Below are 15130 nucleotides of genomic sequence, written 5' to 3'. Positions count from 1 at the left end.
TGGAACTCCCTCCTTAAACTTCTCAACCTTCTTAGTTCTTTCCCCACCTCCAGAAGCACCCCAAACTTCTTTCTTCAACCATGCTTTCAGTAATTCCCCCAAATCTCTTATTACTGTTTGATGTTCATTTTCTCTTCAATGAGCTGCCTTGGGACGTATACCACATTAAAAAGGTACAACATAAATACAACCTCTTGTTAATCTGGATCACTTTCCCTCAGCAAATCCAAGTACTAAACGTGAGAATAATAAGCCATGCATGACCCAAAAGAATGTGTTTTCATCACAGGCAGTAAGTTATGGGATCAGGGAAAACAATTCCTCCCCAAATGTTAATGTTGGAGCTAGCTGGAAACATGCTGTTCATACATGTTTGCACTTAAATCAGTGTATTCAAAATTTCCATTGCTTCAGGGAGCCACTTCATCACTTCACCAAGCCTCCCTGGACCATGGGAAATGTGAATCTGCTCATTTTAATGCAACACAGTCACTGGAAGCCAGCTGTGTTTCCAGGGGGAAATGGTCAACCGTTAAGTGCAGGTCATCCTACAGGCTGTAGCGTCCCATTCTGGTTTGCTAAACGTTTGGTTTAAAAAAATATATCCTGTTGTACATATTGTCCAAATAAAAATAGGTAACATTTCACATAGCACTGCAAGCATGTAACTTTTATGACACAATAACTAAAAATAACAAGTAAACATAAATTTAGACAAAGTTCTGTTCCCATCAAAGTAACAATGAAGTGAATCTAGTTGCAGGTTTTAAAATGAAGTAGATAAAGTAACACCTCAAAATATGCTGCTACCAAATAACATGTGCATCACTGCATGCAATAGTCCAATTCACTCACCCCTGGGTTTCTGAAGTACCCTGTTGTTTACTGTATGAAAGCTGGGGTGACTTTTCCTAAAAGCAAATGCATTACAAATAATGTTCTTTAAGAACTGATAGAGGCATCTGAAGAAGAAATTACACCTGGTGAACTACCGAGCCAATTAAACAGCACTGGCCACCATTTTCTATTTAAGGAGTAATCTGTTCAGCAGTAAAATGCAGCATAACACAGACTATGAATAGTGTTGATTTACCATCAACTATGTACAGTTTGAGGACTAATGTCGAGAGACTTTTTATATTGTGATCCAGATTCCTTCCAGAAGACCAGATGAAGTTTATAAATTAATGAATTCTCACACAAAGGCAGCCATGAACAGTTTTAACCCAAGCTATAATTGTTAATGCTTTGAAGGAAAATGAACAATAAATCCTGTGGATTTTAATCGCTCCATCATTAGCGGCCGAGCTTTCAGCTGCCTTGGCTCTAAGCACTAGAATTTCCATCCTAAACCTCTCCGCCTCTCTGGTCCTTTAAGATGCTCTTTAAAACCTACCTCTTTGACCAAGCTTTTGATCATCTGTCCTGATAACTCCTCCTGTGGCTCAGTGTCAAAAATGTTTTGATTGATAACGCTCTTGTTAAGCGCCTTGGGACGTTTTGCTATGTTAAAGATGCTAAATAAATGCAAGTTGTTGTTGGCTATGAGAGGCTTCTGCAGGATCTGAGTGGTGAGTTTGTCGTTCTGTTTAAAAACTGGGTCTTAACTTGCATGTTAAGTATGAAGTGCACTTTGTTAACTGACTCCTGATACGAGGTAAAAGCAAAAAATATTGGAAATATACAGCAGGTCCATTAGCATCCGTCAAAAGGCAGGTTAATGTTTTGGGATGAACCCTTCATCAGAATTGGAAACTGCAAAGAAAAAAGCAAGTTGACCAAGATGAAAAGGGAGAGAACACAATAGATAAAAAAGCCCGTCACAGAGTGGTGTTTGGTAAATGGCCAGCAAACAGGTTTTCTGAAAACTGAAGAGGGGTTGTGGCTGGTACAGGAAGATAATTTCAACAAGGCAATGACAAGTCATTAAAAGAACAAGACATGAACACAGCTAAGTAAGGCAATGCATGGATGTGATGCAGAGACAGAAACAAACCCTCCAAAAATGAAAATGAAGGAAGTGGCAGTAGATAGGAGAAACAGGAACACAAAATGAGGAATATTAAAATATAATGGAAAAGTTGGAAATCTGAAATAAAGACAGGAAATGCTACATCATTGACCCTAGCAATTTCAGGCCACAGCCACCTTTTCAAAAGCAAGGTGTGTTGGTAATACACAACTAGTCCGCCAGCATCAGAGAGGCGGCCAGGGGGCGGCTGGGAGTAGGTCAGTGAACCCTTTGTCTTTTCCTCTTCAGGTGCAGGTTGACCTGCTGTGTTTCCAGCATTTTCTGTATTTACTTCAGGTTTGTAGCATTTCCATTTTTCCTTCCACTTCATTCACTCTCTTTATGCACCTTTCCCATGAACTTGTCTAAACTCGTTTTCTTCATTTCCTTTTGATCTTTAAATTACTTCTCGGTGTCTTATCAATGAACTTTTTGTCATCCAATAGTTTTCACTTATTTTCAGCTTATCAAAAGCTTGTTTGCTTATGTAAACTGTGACAGGAGTCAGCACTCGTGTTTTTACCTGTTGTTGTATGTAAATTGGCTGCTGTGTTGTTCCTTACATAATAACAGTGACTACATTTGGCTATGAAATACTTTGTGGCATGAGAGCTCAGGCTTGGATTTGCAGACAGAAAGAAGGATCTCAGCAACTAATGAGATTTTGGTCTCCTAATGTAGAGGAGAACGTGCCGGGAGCAGCAGGTACAGTATAAGGGAAGGCGCCGAACACCTCGAGTCTCTTCGCTGGAGCAAGCAGAAGCCAAGCGCAAACAGTGGAAGGAGCGCGCGTCAACTCAAGCACCCCACCCACCCGCCCCTTCAACTGTAAAGGAAAAGCCATAATTCAGAAAAATACACCATCCTATGAACAGAATTTTGACTTTATTAAAACATGAAAACTGGGGTTAAAAATCAAAGCCTCAACGACACAGACTGCAAACACAACACAGGCTTTTGAGATAAGATCAGTTGTTAACACAAGCTGTAAACACCATACAAGCTTTTGAAATGGAATGGGTTAGACAATAAAACAATGGCCCTATTGAAGCAAACCATTGGCGTTTCCAGAAAGTCTGCAGTTTGGGAGAAACACAATACCATTGCCCAGTTTAAAGTGTTATAAACTAAACCTCCGGGAAACAGAAACTTAGAACATTAAACAACCATATGCCTTCATAATATCACATCAAATGAAACAAGCAGACACAGCGTCTGTGGTGTAACCATTCAGATAGCTAGAAAACAAGTAAATACTCGGTTGAAGTGTTTTCAATTTACATATTGTTAAAAGTACCTACAGAAGACTTTGAAAATATGACTTCAATAGGTGACACCAAGCAATCACATTGTGTTTGTGTTGAACTTGAACACATAGGAGTCACGATGTCTGCTTCCAAACAGCTAGGTCATTTTAGAATTGAATGGAAGTCCTTCGATAAAAATGGCATCAAATAGATACATAAGTTATAACCTTTTTTTATGATACATTTTGAACACCTAAACAACAGACAGGATTCTGAGAGCTGGCAGCTGGAATGACAGTAAGAATAGAAAATAATTCAATAAAGAATGACTAGAGATAATTAGCTTACATCAGCAGAAAACTTCAAAGGATAAACCACTAAAAAAAAAGGTATAAAAATAGAGCTTTTCAGAAGGAAAGTCAGAAGTCGCTGGAAAGGGCAAGCGATTCTCAACTTGAGGCAGGCTCTAAGTTTTTAATTCTTTGAGTCTCGGGGATCAAAAAGGTACTCATTTGATTTTGGTGGATATTCTGGATTAGAAATAATAAGAAATGTAAAAATGTACGAAGTTAAGATTTGAGAATAAGGATCTCTGAGAATAAGAAATGTAAGCTATTTGTATTTTGACTGTTAAAGTCGCGATTGACTCATCAGCTGTTAACTGTATGTCGGCTCTTAAATAAATCTATATATTTTTAGAATTGTCTCAAGTAGTATTTCTGTATCAAACTCGCGAACTCAATTTCTGTACACTCTTTTGTGAGGAGTTGCAGAATTCTGGGGGGGTTTTCCAGACCCTCATAATATCCGGAAGGTTACAGTCTAGTTAAACTTATTAAAAGTGCTATCTGGAAGACGGTAACATCTTCAAGTCGTTCCTTTCCTTTAGAGAGATAGCCTGGATCTTTAGACCCAATTAAGCGTATTATAGAATTCGGCTATCTCTAACTTTAATTGAAGGTGAACGTCTGGGGAATACGCCTGATCTGGGGTAGCCCGAAACGGGCTAGGACTAGTAATTATCCCTTCACAACCACCGTCTGCCTCACCTGTGACAGAGACTGTAGGTCCCGCACTGGACTCATCAGTCACCTGAGAACTCATTTTTAGTGTGGAAGCAAGTCATCCTCGGTTCAGAGGGACTGCCCAAGAAGAAAAGGAGATACAGTATAAGTAAATCGCCATCTCACTTATTTGGGGTCTTGGGCAGTGGTGAATAGACAGGCGTTGCATCTTCTGCGCTCAGAGCCAAGTGACAGCAGGCGATGAGGTAGCAAAAGAATGAATCACAGCATGTTAGAGGAAATTATCTCTTTGGCAAGCAGAGATGGGAAGTGGAGGGTTCTGCTGGAAGTGGTGGAAGGTGATCTGGCGAATGGAGAGGCTGGTGCGGTGGAAAGTGAGCACAAGGGGAATGCCATCATGGTTGGGGCTGGGTGGGGAGGGGAGTTGGGAGGTTAGAGGAAGGCAGAAAGACAGGAAATGGGACGGGCCTAATCGAGGGTCCCTTCTATCACGGTAAAGGGGAACACTCAACTGTGGAGGGAAAAAAAAAGGACATTTCAGAAGCTCTGAAGTCTAAGTAGCATCATCAAAGCATATATTTGGAGATGTAGAAACTGGGAAGAAGGAATCAAGTCTTTACAAGAAGTAGGGTGAGAAAAGTATAATCCAAATAGTTAATATAACAAACACCGTTGCCAAATTGTGCTTTTATTATTCCAGGTTTATTATCCTTGAAAGTACACAAACAGCAAGTTACAATTCCAGCTAGTGATCTGCATAATCTAGGCCGCTAATCTTAGGCCACATTTAAAACATTTAAAAAAGGGCCAGGTTCTCTATTGTGCTGGTTTCCCTAAAGCAGTCAATCACTCTTCCCCCTAGGCTGTTCGCAATGATAGTGCCAGGGATGTAAAGGTATCCTGGTGCCCAGCATTGCTGGGGTGAAAATGATAGGAAATATGTTATAAATGTCGTAATACTTCAAACCCCCATACCAAGCAATATTTTGACCAGCAGAAAAAGGGACAAGGATTTGGTGCGATGGGTCCTTGCCCATTTCACGCCCTCACCTGCCTGAATTATGCCTACTTCCCAGCTCAACAGCACAAAGATATTTTTGCTGAAATGAGGGGTAGATTTCAGTTTGCTGCTTGGTGAATTATTTCAGCAGTTACAAATGTATTCGAATATTAGCAGAGCGAACTGATGAGGAGTGATGGCGAATTAGTAACTTTTTTTTTTAATTAACAGGTAGAAATTGAATTATTAAAACTGGCACCGATGCAAAACAGCTCAAAATTTCCAGATAAATTATACAAACACAATGCAATGACAATAAACTTAGAAGTATAATACGTGTTAAAAAAAAAAATGAATACAACCAAAAAAGAACCAACTAACAGCCCCTTCTTTCTACTTTCTCCCCATAGGAAGATACAGGTCTATCGAGAGATCACAGGATCGTGCTATCAAAAATGGGACAAATGCCTGTCTGTGCTCAAAACTTTTATTGTACTTCACATCGCAAATCCTTTTGATTATCTTGGTTAAGTTCTCCCATTTAAAGGAATGTTAAAGATCACTGATAGTGCTTCCTCTCACCACTCTGCAGTTGTTTTGAGTGTTTCTACATCTGTACCAGTTTTAATTATTAAATTTATTCCCATTAACAAATGGGTAATTCTCCTTCACTCCTCAACACTCTGCTGCCTAAATCCTATCTTGCACCAAGTCCCACTCACTCCTGTCCTCGCTGACCTACATTGGCTCCCAGTCCCCCAAAACCTCAAATTTAACATTTGTATCATAGTGTTTAAATTCCTTCATGGCCTCACCCCCCCTCCATAGGTCTGTAGCCTTCTGCAGCCCTATAACCCTCAGAACTGTGCATTCCTCCAATTCTGGCCTCTTATGAATCCCCACCCCTTTGTCCCACCATTGGCTGCTGTGCCTTCAGCTCTAGAATTGGCTCCCTGAACCACTCCACCTCTCTTTTGTGCTTTAGGACCTTCCATATAACCCACCTCTTTGAGCAAGCTTTTAGTCACCTTTCCTAATAGCTCCTCCTTTGACTCTGCATTAATCTTTCTCTGATTACACTCCTGTAAAGCACCTGGGATGTTTCTCTATGTTAAAAGCATTACATAAATGCAAATTGATTTTGTATCACATACTATTGAACACTTCTGTGCATGCTTTGTCGTAAAACATTCCTAAAAGGATGCTGTGTAACACAAGGTCACTTCTGACTATTCCAGTATTGCAAGACAATTCTTTACAAACAAAAGAAACTTGTTTGCCATATCCCAAGGAACACGAACATTGAATTTCTCAGTATTCCCAGCCTTTATTTTCCAGATTCTGTGGTGCCCTTTTTCAAGGCTCTGCATTATGATATATCGTTATCATCTTCTTCCTAGACAGTCCCTCAGAACCGAGGATGACCTGCTTCCACATTAAAAATGAGTTCTCAGGTGACTGACGAGTCCAATGCGGGACCTACAGTCTCTGTCACAAGTTGGGCAGACGGTGATTGAAGGGGCGGGGGGGTGGGGTGCTTGGGTTGACGTGCGCTCCTTGCGCTCGGCTTCCGCTTGCGCCCAGCGAAGTGACTCAAGGTGTTCGGTACCTTCCCGGATGCTTCTCCACTTTGTGCGGTCTTGGGCCAGGGATTCCCAGGTGTCGGTGGGGATGTTGCATTTTTTCAAGGAGGCTTTGAGGGTGTCCTTGAAGCATTTCCTCTGCCCACCTGGGGCTCTCTTGCCGTGTCGGAGCTCCGAGTAGAGCGCTTGTTTTGGGAGTCTCATATCAGGCATGCGGACGATGTGACCCGTCCATTGGAGCTGATCGAGCGTGGTCAAAGCTTCGACGCTCGGGATGTTGGCCTGAGCGAGAACACTGACGTTGGTGCGCCTATCCTGCCAATGGATTTGCAGGATCTTGCGGAGGCAGCATTGGTGGTACTTCTCCAGGGCTTTGAGGTGCCTGCTGTACATGGTCCATGTCTCTGAGGCATACAGCAGGGCGGGTATCACTGCTGCTCTGTAGACCATGAACTTAGTGCCGGGTTTGAGGTCCTGGTCTTCAAACACTCTTCCTCAGGCGACCGAAGGCTGCACTGGCACACTGAAGGCGGTGTTGGACTTAGTCATCGACGTCTGCCCTTGTTGACAGTAGCCTCCCGAGGTATGGAAAGTGGTCCACGTTGTCCAAGGCCTTGTCGTGGATTTTGATAATCAGGGGGCAGATTGGTAGAGGACTTTTGTCTTATGGATGTTTAGTGTAAGGCCTATGCTCTCGTACACTTCGGTGAAGGTGTTGACGATGGTTTGGAGTTCAACCTCCGAGTGAGCGCAGACGCAAGCGTCGTCTGCATACTGTAATTCGATGACAGAAGATGGGACGACCTTGGATCTGGACTGGAGGTGACGGAGGTTGAACAGTTTCCCGTTTGTTCTGTAAATTCTGCATTGTGATATATTGTTATGATATATAAATAAATGCACTACACTGAGAACATTTCACATTATCCATCAAAATTACCTGGACAACCTCCATAATGTCAGGTAAGATCTGTTCAGTATTTTCAACTGACTGAATTTAAGGTAAGTATCATGCTCATATTGTTACGCTCTTCACAGATTTTGCTTCAGTCCTCTGTTTCAACTGTTACACAATTTCTTCATGACATGCTGCCCTGGTAGCTCCTCTCTGATTGTTTTTACAAGATCCTTAATATCGAGTACATTGCCGAGACCAGCATGTTAACCCTATTCATTTTATTCATCAATCTATCAAACTTGAGCAACTTCTCCTTCAACCGCTCTCCAGTTCGTTGTCTTAAAAACCAAACACATTTGTAAATGCTGAAATAATTCTCCAGCCAGCAAAATGTGTCTGTCCTTGACTGAGCAGAAAGTGTAAATTGTTCTCCAACACATATATAATCTTTTTAATAACTTTCCTTCCACCTTTTTTTGGTAATGATAATACTTTCATGATGCCAGAGAGATACGTTCACACACTGCAACTGGGCAATACTCAGCAGATATCAATACAACACAAGTGATAATCTTAGATTAGTGATTTAAGCTTGGTGAGATACCAGTTAAATGTTTCCATGCTGTCTCGCACACAACTTGCATTTAAATAGCGCTATTAACATAGTAAAACGTCCCAAGGCGCTGAACACGAGCACCATCACAAAATATTTTGACACTGAGCCACAAAAGGAGATATCAGGACAGATGAGCGAAAGCTGGGTCGAAGAGGTCGGTTTTAAGGGGCATCTTAGAGGAGGAGAGAGAGGCAGAGCAGTTTAGGGAGGGAATTCCAGAGCTTAGGGCCATGCTTACACACACACACGTCACAGGCTTTGTGTAAAAAAAAGGCTACAAACAGCAAATCTTCAATCTCATCAAAATAACAAATGTAAAATAACCCGAGTAGGTTTGTGAAACCTACACAACCTCTACTCACGCTTCAGCTTCAAAACGGTAATGTAGATGCACATTCTGAATGGTCATTCAAGTGCAGGCAAAAATATTAAAATGTGCATACACACACAAAAACAAAATTCATGCTCTATGTTGCAAACACAGAATAGCCATCTTGGACATGAATTAAACTGATGACAGCCACTATAGCTCATCTGTGCCTACACCACTTACAAGCTATGCCAGTGGTTCATGTTGCGTTAATCACTGATTCCCCATTGCATATCCTTTAGATTTTGACTCATTAATACCACTAGGTACCCATTGGTGATACAACCCAGTTAGTGTAGTGTGGTTACATTCAACATTATTGTATAAAAACTACATTACCATCTTTATAGAAGCAAATTGCTTGAGCTTGTATTGCTTATATAGGAAAGACAGTATACAGTTAACTTTGGTACCTACGTGGATATATTCACATTGTGAAATGGTATCAAATGTAATAAAATAACACCATTTTGCCATAACATGGTAAGCTTTTATTTCTGGATGGTTTCAGCTATATGACAAGTATCACATCTGTTTTGTGCTGTTATGTAGTTATTTAAAGGAAAAAAATCCATTATGTTTTAACAACTGCAAAAGCCTATCAATGGGGAAAATGCTGTCACTGTGTTGAGCAGTACATCACAAACCTATTGATTAGTGCAAGGGAAACAATTTTTCAGCATGTGTATCTGAAGTGCGAGTGCAATGTGGCCATAATTTCATTGATGTGAAACCATCTTCGAGGGTGATAGTGCTTTTCGATCTTCCAGAGCTTTCATCATTCTGGTACTTGATGGAAGCCTAAGTAGTACGGAGCCTGAGCACTGTCAGATGAAGATGAAGTAAACATAGTTGATAAGAGTCCTTTATGTCATCGAGGTGGCAGAACAGTGTTCAAGGACTTCCTAACAGATGAAAAGTGCCAGAAAAACATTTGTCCTGATTCTATCAATACGAGGGGATAATGGGTTAAAAATGAACAAACCAACCCCCAAAAAAATTGAAGTAATAAAGCTGTAATTGTACACCTAACAAATTACTGCAAGTTTACTTTATAAACATGGAATGTGATGCACATTCCATAAAGAATTACATTCCTTGCATCTATTTTTTTCCTGCCACTTTTTTTCTTTTCCTGAAGCTGCTGACTCCTTGCCTGGGTACAATTCTGTGATTGCTGGTCACTCTTTGGTACCTTGATAGCGAGTGCTGGCAGGCTAATCCGCTGGGCAGGCATCAGAACCAATGTTCCGGGTTAAGCTGCGCGGCAGTCTGGAGCTCCCGCGCAGGCCGCTCAACGGCTTTACAACTGAAATAACCGCGCATGTGCGAGAAATTGAATGGGCCGCGCAGCCCGTTAAAAGGGCCCGCGCACCAAAATAAAATGACAGGTAACATTGATCATAACTGTACTCAATCTTGTCCCGACCCCTTTTCTCACAGGGCGTTATGTACATATCAATTAGGAACAGGAACCTGAAATGATTTTTCTCAACCACATCTTCCATTTATATAGCACATTCAAATATTTTTTTAAATCTCCAAGGTGTTTCACCCATGACTTTAGCCCAAGCGCACTGGTGCTAATTGCCAACCCTGGCTGTGATCAACTAATTCAGCGCAGCATACTCATCAAACTTGGGGCCTTTTGGTCTGAACGGCTCAGTGGCACAAACAACTGAGCCGTCGAGAGAGATTTTCTTGCACCTTTATCATGGCACAAACATTTAAACTCGTGATCCGAGCAGCAGCTGGAGGTGACTCCAAAGAAACAAAATCTTTTGTATACAGAGATCTGAGTGGGTGGTTTTATTTTGCAGCTGTTGTCTTCAGGACTATTGGGAATACGGTTTCCCAAACCCCTGCGTTAAAAAAAAAATCAACAATATATCAAGGCATTTCAAAACTTTAGGTTGGTGCAGCTATGACACTGCGAGTACCAAGTCTTCTCAAATTCTTCTTACACGGAAGGCACTATTATTTTGTCAGACTCTCTCTCTAGGGAACTTTAATGGTAACAGGAAATTGTCTTCTTTCAGTCAGTAAACTGGTCCATTCTCTAGCAGGATTCATTGATTGATACTAAGGCAGTTCTGAGGAGTTACATTTGGATTACAATTACTGTTTTGAATGTCAGTAAGGCAGGTTGAAAACAGGAATATGTAACCAATCATTAATATTTAGAATAGATTAAAGTACTAACGTAACAATGTTCCAAACAGACCCAACACTGCTAAGATCTTGAAATAAACATTGGTTAATGCATAGAACAAGAAAACAAAGGATAAAATATCAACCTTTTGCAGATATTTCACTAATTAAGGTGGTCTGATGACCTGGCAAAAGTCAGAAACAAGTCAGAAAGTAAGTGGGCTTGTGCCTTTGATTTGTATATGAGGCATGAGTAACCTTGGCTTAAGCCATCTGGGGAGATACGAAGCAGAGGCCAGATACTTCCCATGGGGGACGGGGGGGAGTAGAAATCACAACAGAGGTAACATGCTTTGCTCATGTGCACCCATTGAACAGCAAATTACACAACACTGGCCAGGAGCTGCAGGGAGGTTATCGCCCACTCCTTCAAGGTAACCTTGAAAGGTTTGGCATAATGCATGCTAGAAATGAACTTACTGGGAAGGCTTCTATATATTCCTTTTATTTCCTTTTTATATACACCTTTTAATACATGCAGATATGCCACTTATACATACATACAAACAGGCATAAAAATGGTTATTTGCAAGTGAGTAACATTGTAGCATTATACACTGGGCTGGAGCCATCTCTTGGCAGATGTGACTTGGGCGAGGTCAGTTACTGCTGCACACTGGGTGCTGTTAGCAGAGGATCAGCTTGAGATATTTGGCATATTATAGGCAGGTAATGGGGAGTTAGCTCACCTCATCCCTCTATTAGTATTAATCTCAGTGTACATCTTTTATAAATAAAATTCAGATAATATATATCTACATGCTGTATTAGACAAGTCCCTTTGACAGTCAATGCTAGAAAGGTTTGATATGTTTATGCGATGCTGCTGTCAGTACTACTTACAGTGCTTAGCTTGCTGCAGGAGATGAGGACTCGACGTTCATACAGCATACTGGCATAAAGATGAAGCATGTTGTTGACATCTACAGCTACAAAATACTCTGTCAGGTTTCTCTGAAAGAGAAAAACATTTTCAGAATTTAAAGGAGAGAGGCAGACCAGTGCCTATCCCTGCTTCCTTATGGAACAAATTACTGATAGTATGGAAAGAAAAACATTGTTAAGACAAAGGTTATTGTCAATATGTTTATACTGTTACAAGTTTCTTCCCTCGTCAATATTGCTGAATGACTGAACGACAAATCAGAAAATGTGTTTACTACTGCAGATCACACTGTAGAATGAGTGCTCCGGTTTCCTCCCACAGTCCAAAGATGTGCGGGTTAGGTTGATTGGCTATGATAAATTGATCCTTAGTGTTAGGGGGATTAAATACGTGGGGTTACGGGGATAGGGTGGGATATGTGTCGGTGCAGGCTCGATGGGCCGAAATGGCCTCTATCTGCATTGTGGGGTTCCTGTGATTTCCTGAGAATGCCCCCCATCTGTCAGTCCACGATCTTAAACTATGTTAATCTGCATAGATTATTTTGTATTGCAGCTAAGACAAAAGACAATTTATCATTTTTCAAAAAGTGTAACATCTATTTCTGAAACAAAATATAAAACTTACCATACATTTTTATGAATAAAAAAGTTGCTCAATGGTTTTCTATTATTACTTGTCGTTTACAAATATAAATAACCTAATTTCTAACGGTTACATGATTTAAAAAGTGTGTTCTTTGAAAGTAGTACCAAAGAGTGAATCTTCTGATTTGCGGATATTATGACATGATGTAATTTAGAACTAGGAAATGGCAACCCTCAGCCTGTTCCTTTCATTAGCCATCAGGGTGGTTTATATCACACCTCCTCCCACATCCGGCAAATAACCATCTTGTCTGGGATGGTGAGAAGGGATAGGTCCAAAAAGTGTGATTCCACAGACAATACACTGAAATTTTCCCTCATTACAACAGTGACTACACTCCAAAAGTACTTCATTGGCTATAAAGCGCTTTAAGACATCCGGTGGTCGTGAAAGGCGCTATATAAATGTAAGTCATTCATTCATTCAAAAGAATCACCCTGATCTGCCTCCTGATTTTCATGAACACAACAGGACAGTGAAAGTGAAGGAAGCAAACAGGTATCTGCCCTGCCAGGAAGGGAGATTGCAACGAGTGCCAGGGAGTGGTCTTGGGTCCTGGCTGTGATGAATTTCATTAAGTCACTAGTTTAAGTATCCCTCCAGTACCATTAGGAAGAAAAGCCATTCTTTCACCATGGATATATCTGCGAAGTACTTTGGAAGTCTTACAAGTGCCCATATCCATACAACCACATTTATATACTATATTCAATATTTCAAAATTCAATATCCATTGTCTCGTTTGAATCAGAGAACCCCTGTAGAAACACATTACACTCTGACAGACATACAAGTCACAGTATTGTGCAGTATTTAATGGATAAAGGAAGGTGATCAGAGAATACTTTCCTGGTTAGATTTTACTACTAATTATACATCAGGTAAATATTGGATTCTTTCAAATTGAATAGAATTGTGTACTTGGAGACAGGAGATGGTAGAGCTACTCTAAAATAAAGCTGCTCTTTAACAAAAAAAAATTCAGAGATTTCTCAAATCCAAGTTAAGGAGATCATTTGTTAATTCTAAGTACTCTGCTAATAGAAACGAATGTGGACCTTCATTGTCAAAAAAGTATTTGATTTCTTTAGTCTCTTCTTTTATCTCTTGACTAGTCGATACTTTTTAAAAAGGAAAAATAGTCACGCAAAGTAACTTTTCACTCAACTTCCTGGTCCCACCCACACAACTTACTCTGCCTCCTAAGTTGGTGTCATCTGCAAACTTGGATTATACAACTCTTTATTCCTTCATCTACGTCATTGAAATAAATGGTGATAAGCTGAGGCCCCAGTAGAGATCCCTGGAGAACGCCACTTGTCCAATCCTGCCCAGAGAACAAATCTTTTACCCCCACTTTCTGTCTCCTACCACACAACCAATTACCAACCCAGGTCACAAGATTTCTTCCAATTCCGTGCGCTCGCATTTTTGCGAATAATCTCTTGTGCGGAATCTGATCAAATTACTTTTAGAAGTCCATACAGACATATCCCTGTTGCTAGATTCCAGTAACTTCTACACAACTGAAGATACGCTGATAGGATTGTAGTTTTCTGCTTTCTCTTTTTAAATAATGGAGTGACCTTTGCAGATTGCAGAAGAAGGGGGAGGTTGTGGAGGGCCTTATGGATGAGGTCAATGACTTTACAATGAATGCATTGTGGGGGGTGGGGGGGGGGGGGGGGCGGGGGCGCAGGGAACCAATGAAGGTTATCAATAACGGAAGTGATAGAGCAGCAGGACTTAGTGTGGGATAAGACTTGGGCAACAAGATATCGAATAAGTTGCAACTTGTGAAGGGCCGAACTTAGGAAGCCAACAAAGAGAGCATTACAGTCATCGAGTCTGGGAGGTAACAAAAGTGTTTCACTGGTATCGAGGGCGAGATGGGGCAAAGGCATACAATGCAGAGGGGGAAATAGGTAGTGCTAATAGTGACTAGGAGGTGGGGTTTGAATCTCAACTCGGGGTCAAACAAAACATTGAGGTTGCACACTGTCAGGCTCAATCTGAGCGAGATGCCAGGGATAGGGTCAGAGAGTTAAGATGCAGAGTTTTGGGCAGAAGCTGTACAGGATGTCTTTGGTCTTGCCGATGTTTAGCTGAATGAAGTTTCTGCTCATCCAGGTTTTGAGGTTGGTTAAGCAATCTCACAGTGCAGTGTGGTCCAGCAGTTGAGGGTATTGGCAGAGAAGTAGAACTAGGTGTCGTCAGCATACATCTAAAAGCTGGCCTGATACTTATGATTGATGTTACTGAGGGGAAGCATATAAAATGAAGAGAAGGGGACTAAAAATGCAGGTCTGGAGCACACTCAAGGTGACCATGTACGGACTCATGGAGAAGTTATTACAGGAGATCTACTGCCTTTGTTGGGACAAGTAGGAGTAGAACCAAGCTATGGCAGTGGCGGAGGTGAGACAGTGAAGGAGGATGGAGTGGTTGCCTGGGTTGAACACCACAGAGAGATCAGGGAGGATGAGGAGGAATAGCACTCTGCGGTTGTGCTTACATTGGTGACTTTGGTCAGAGCAGTCTCTGTACTGTGGGCAGGATGAATACAGATCGAAAGGATTTGAATAGTGAGTGATGATAGAGATGGGCTCCAACTAGATGGCGATGACGTTCAATG

General features: G+C 41.2%; 1 protein-coding gene across 5 annotated transcripts in view; it reads right to left on the bottom strand.

The window, feature by feature from the left end:
• dennd1a (DENN/MADD domain containing 1A) overlaps nt 1-15130 on the bottom strand; it is a 517876-nt gene that overhangs the window by 266933 nt on the left and 235813 nt on the right. For all 5 annotated transcript variants that reach the window (XM_085965678.1, XM_085965676.1, XM_085965677.1 and 2 more), the window contains one exon: nt 11805-11915. In XM_085965678.1, the coding sequence (XP_085821804.1) occupies nt 11805-11915 (111 nt within the window). The remainder of the gene's footprint in view (nt 1-11804; nt 11916-15130) is intronic.

Source organism: Somniosus microcephalus, chromosome 23 (genome assembly GCF_052327205.1).
Source record: "Somniosus microcephalus isolate GS21.2 chromosome 23, FLI_Smic_1.0, whole genome shotgun sequence".
Lineage (NCBI taxonomy): Eukaryota > Metazoa > Chordata > Chondrichthyes > Squaliformes > Somniosidae > Somniosus > Somniosus microcephalus.
Note: the sequence above shows the minus strand (reverse complement) of the source record. Positions and strands in the feature narration are given on the sequence as shown.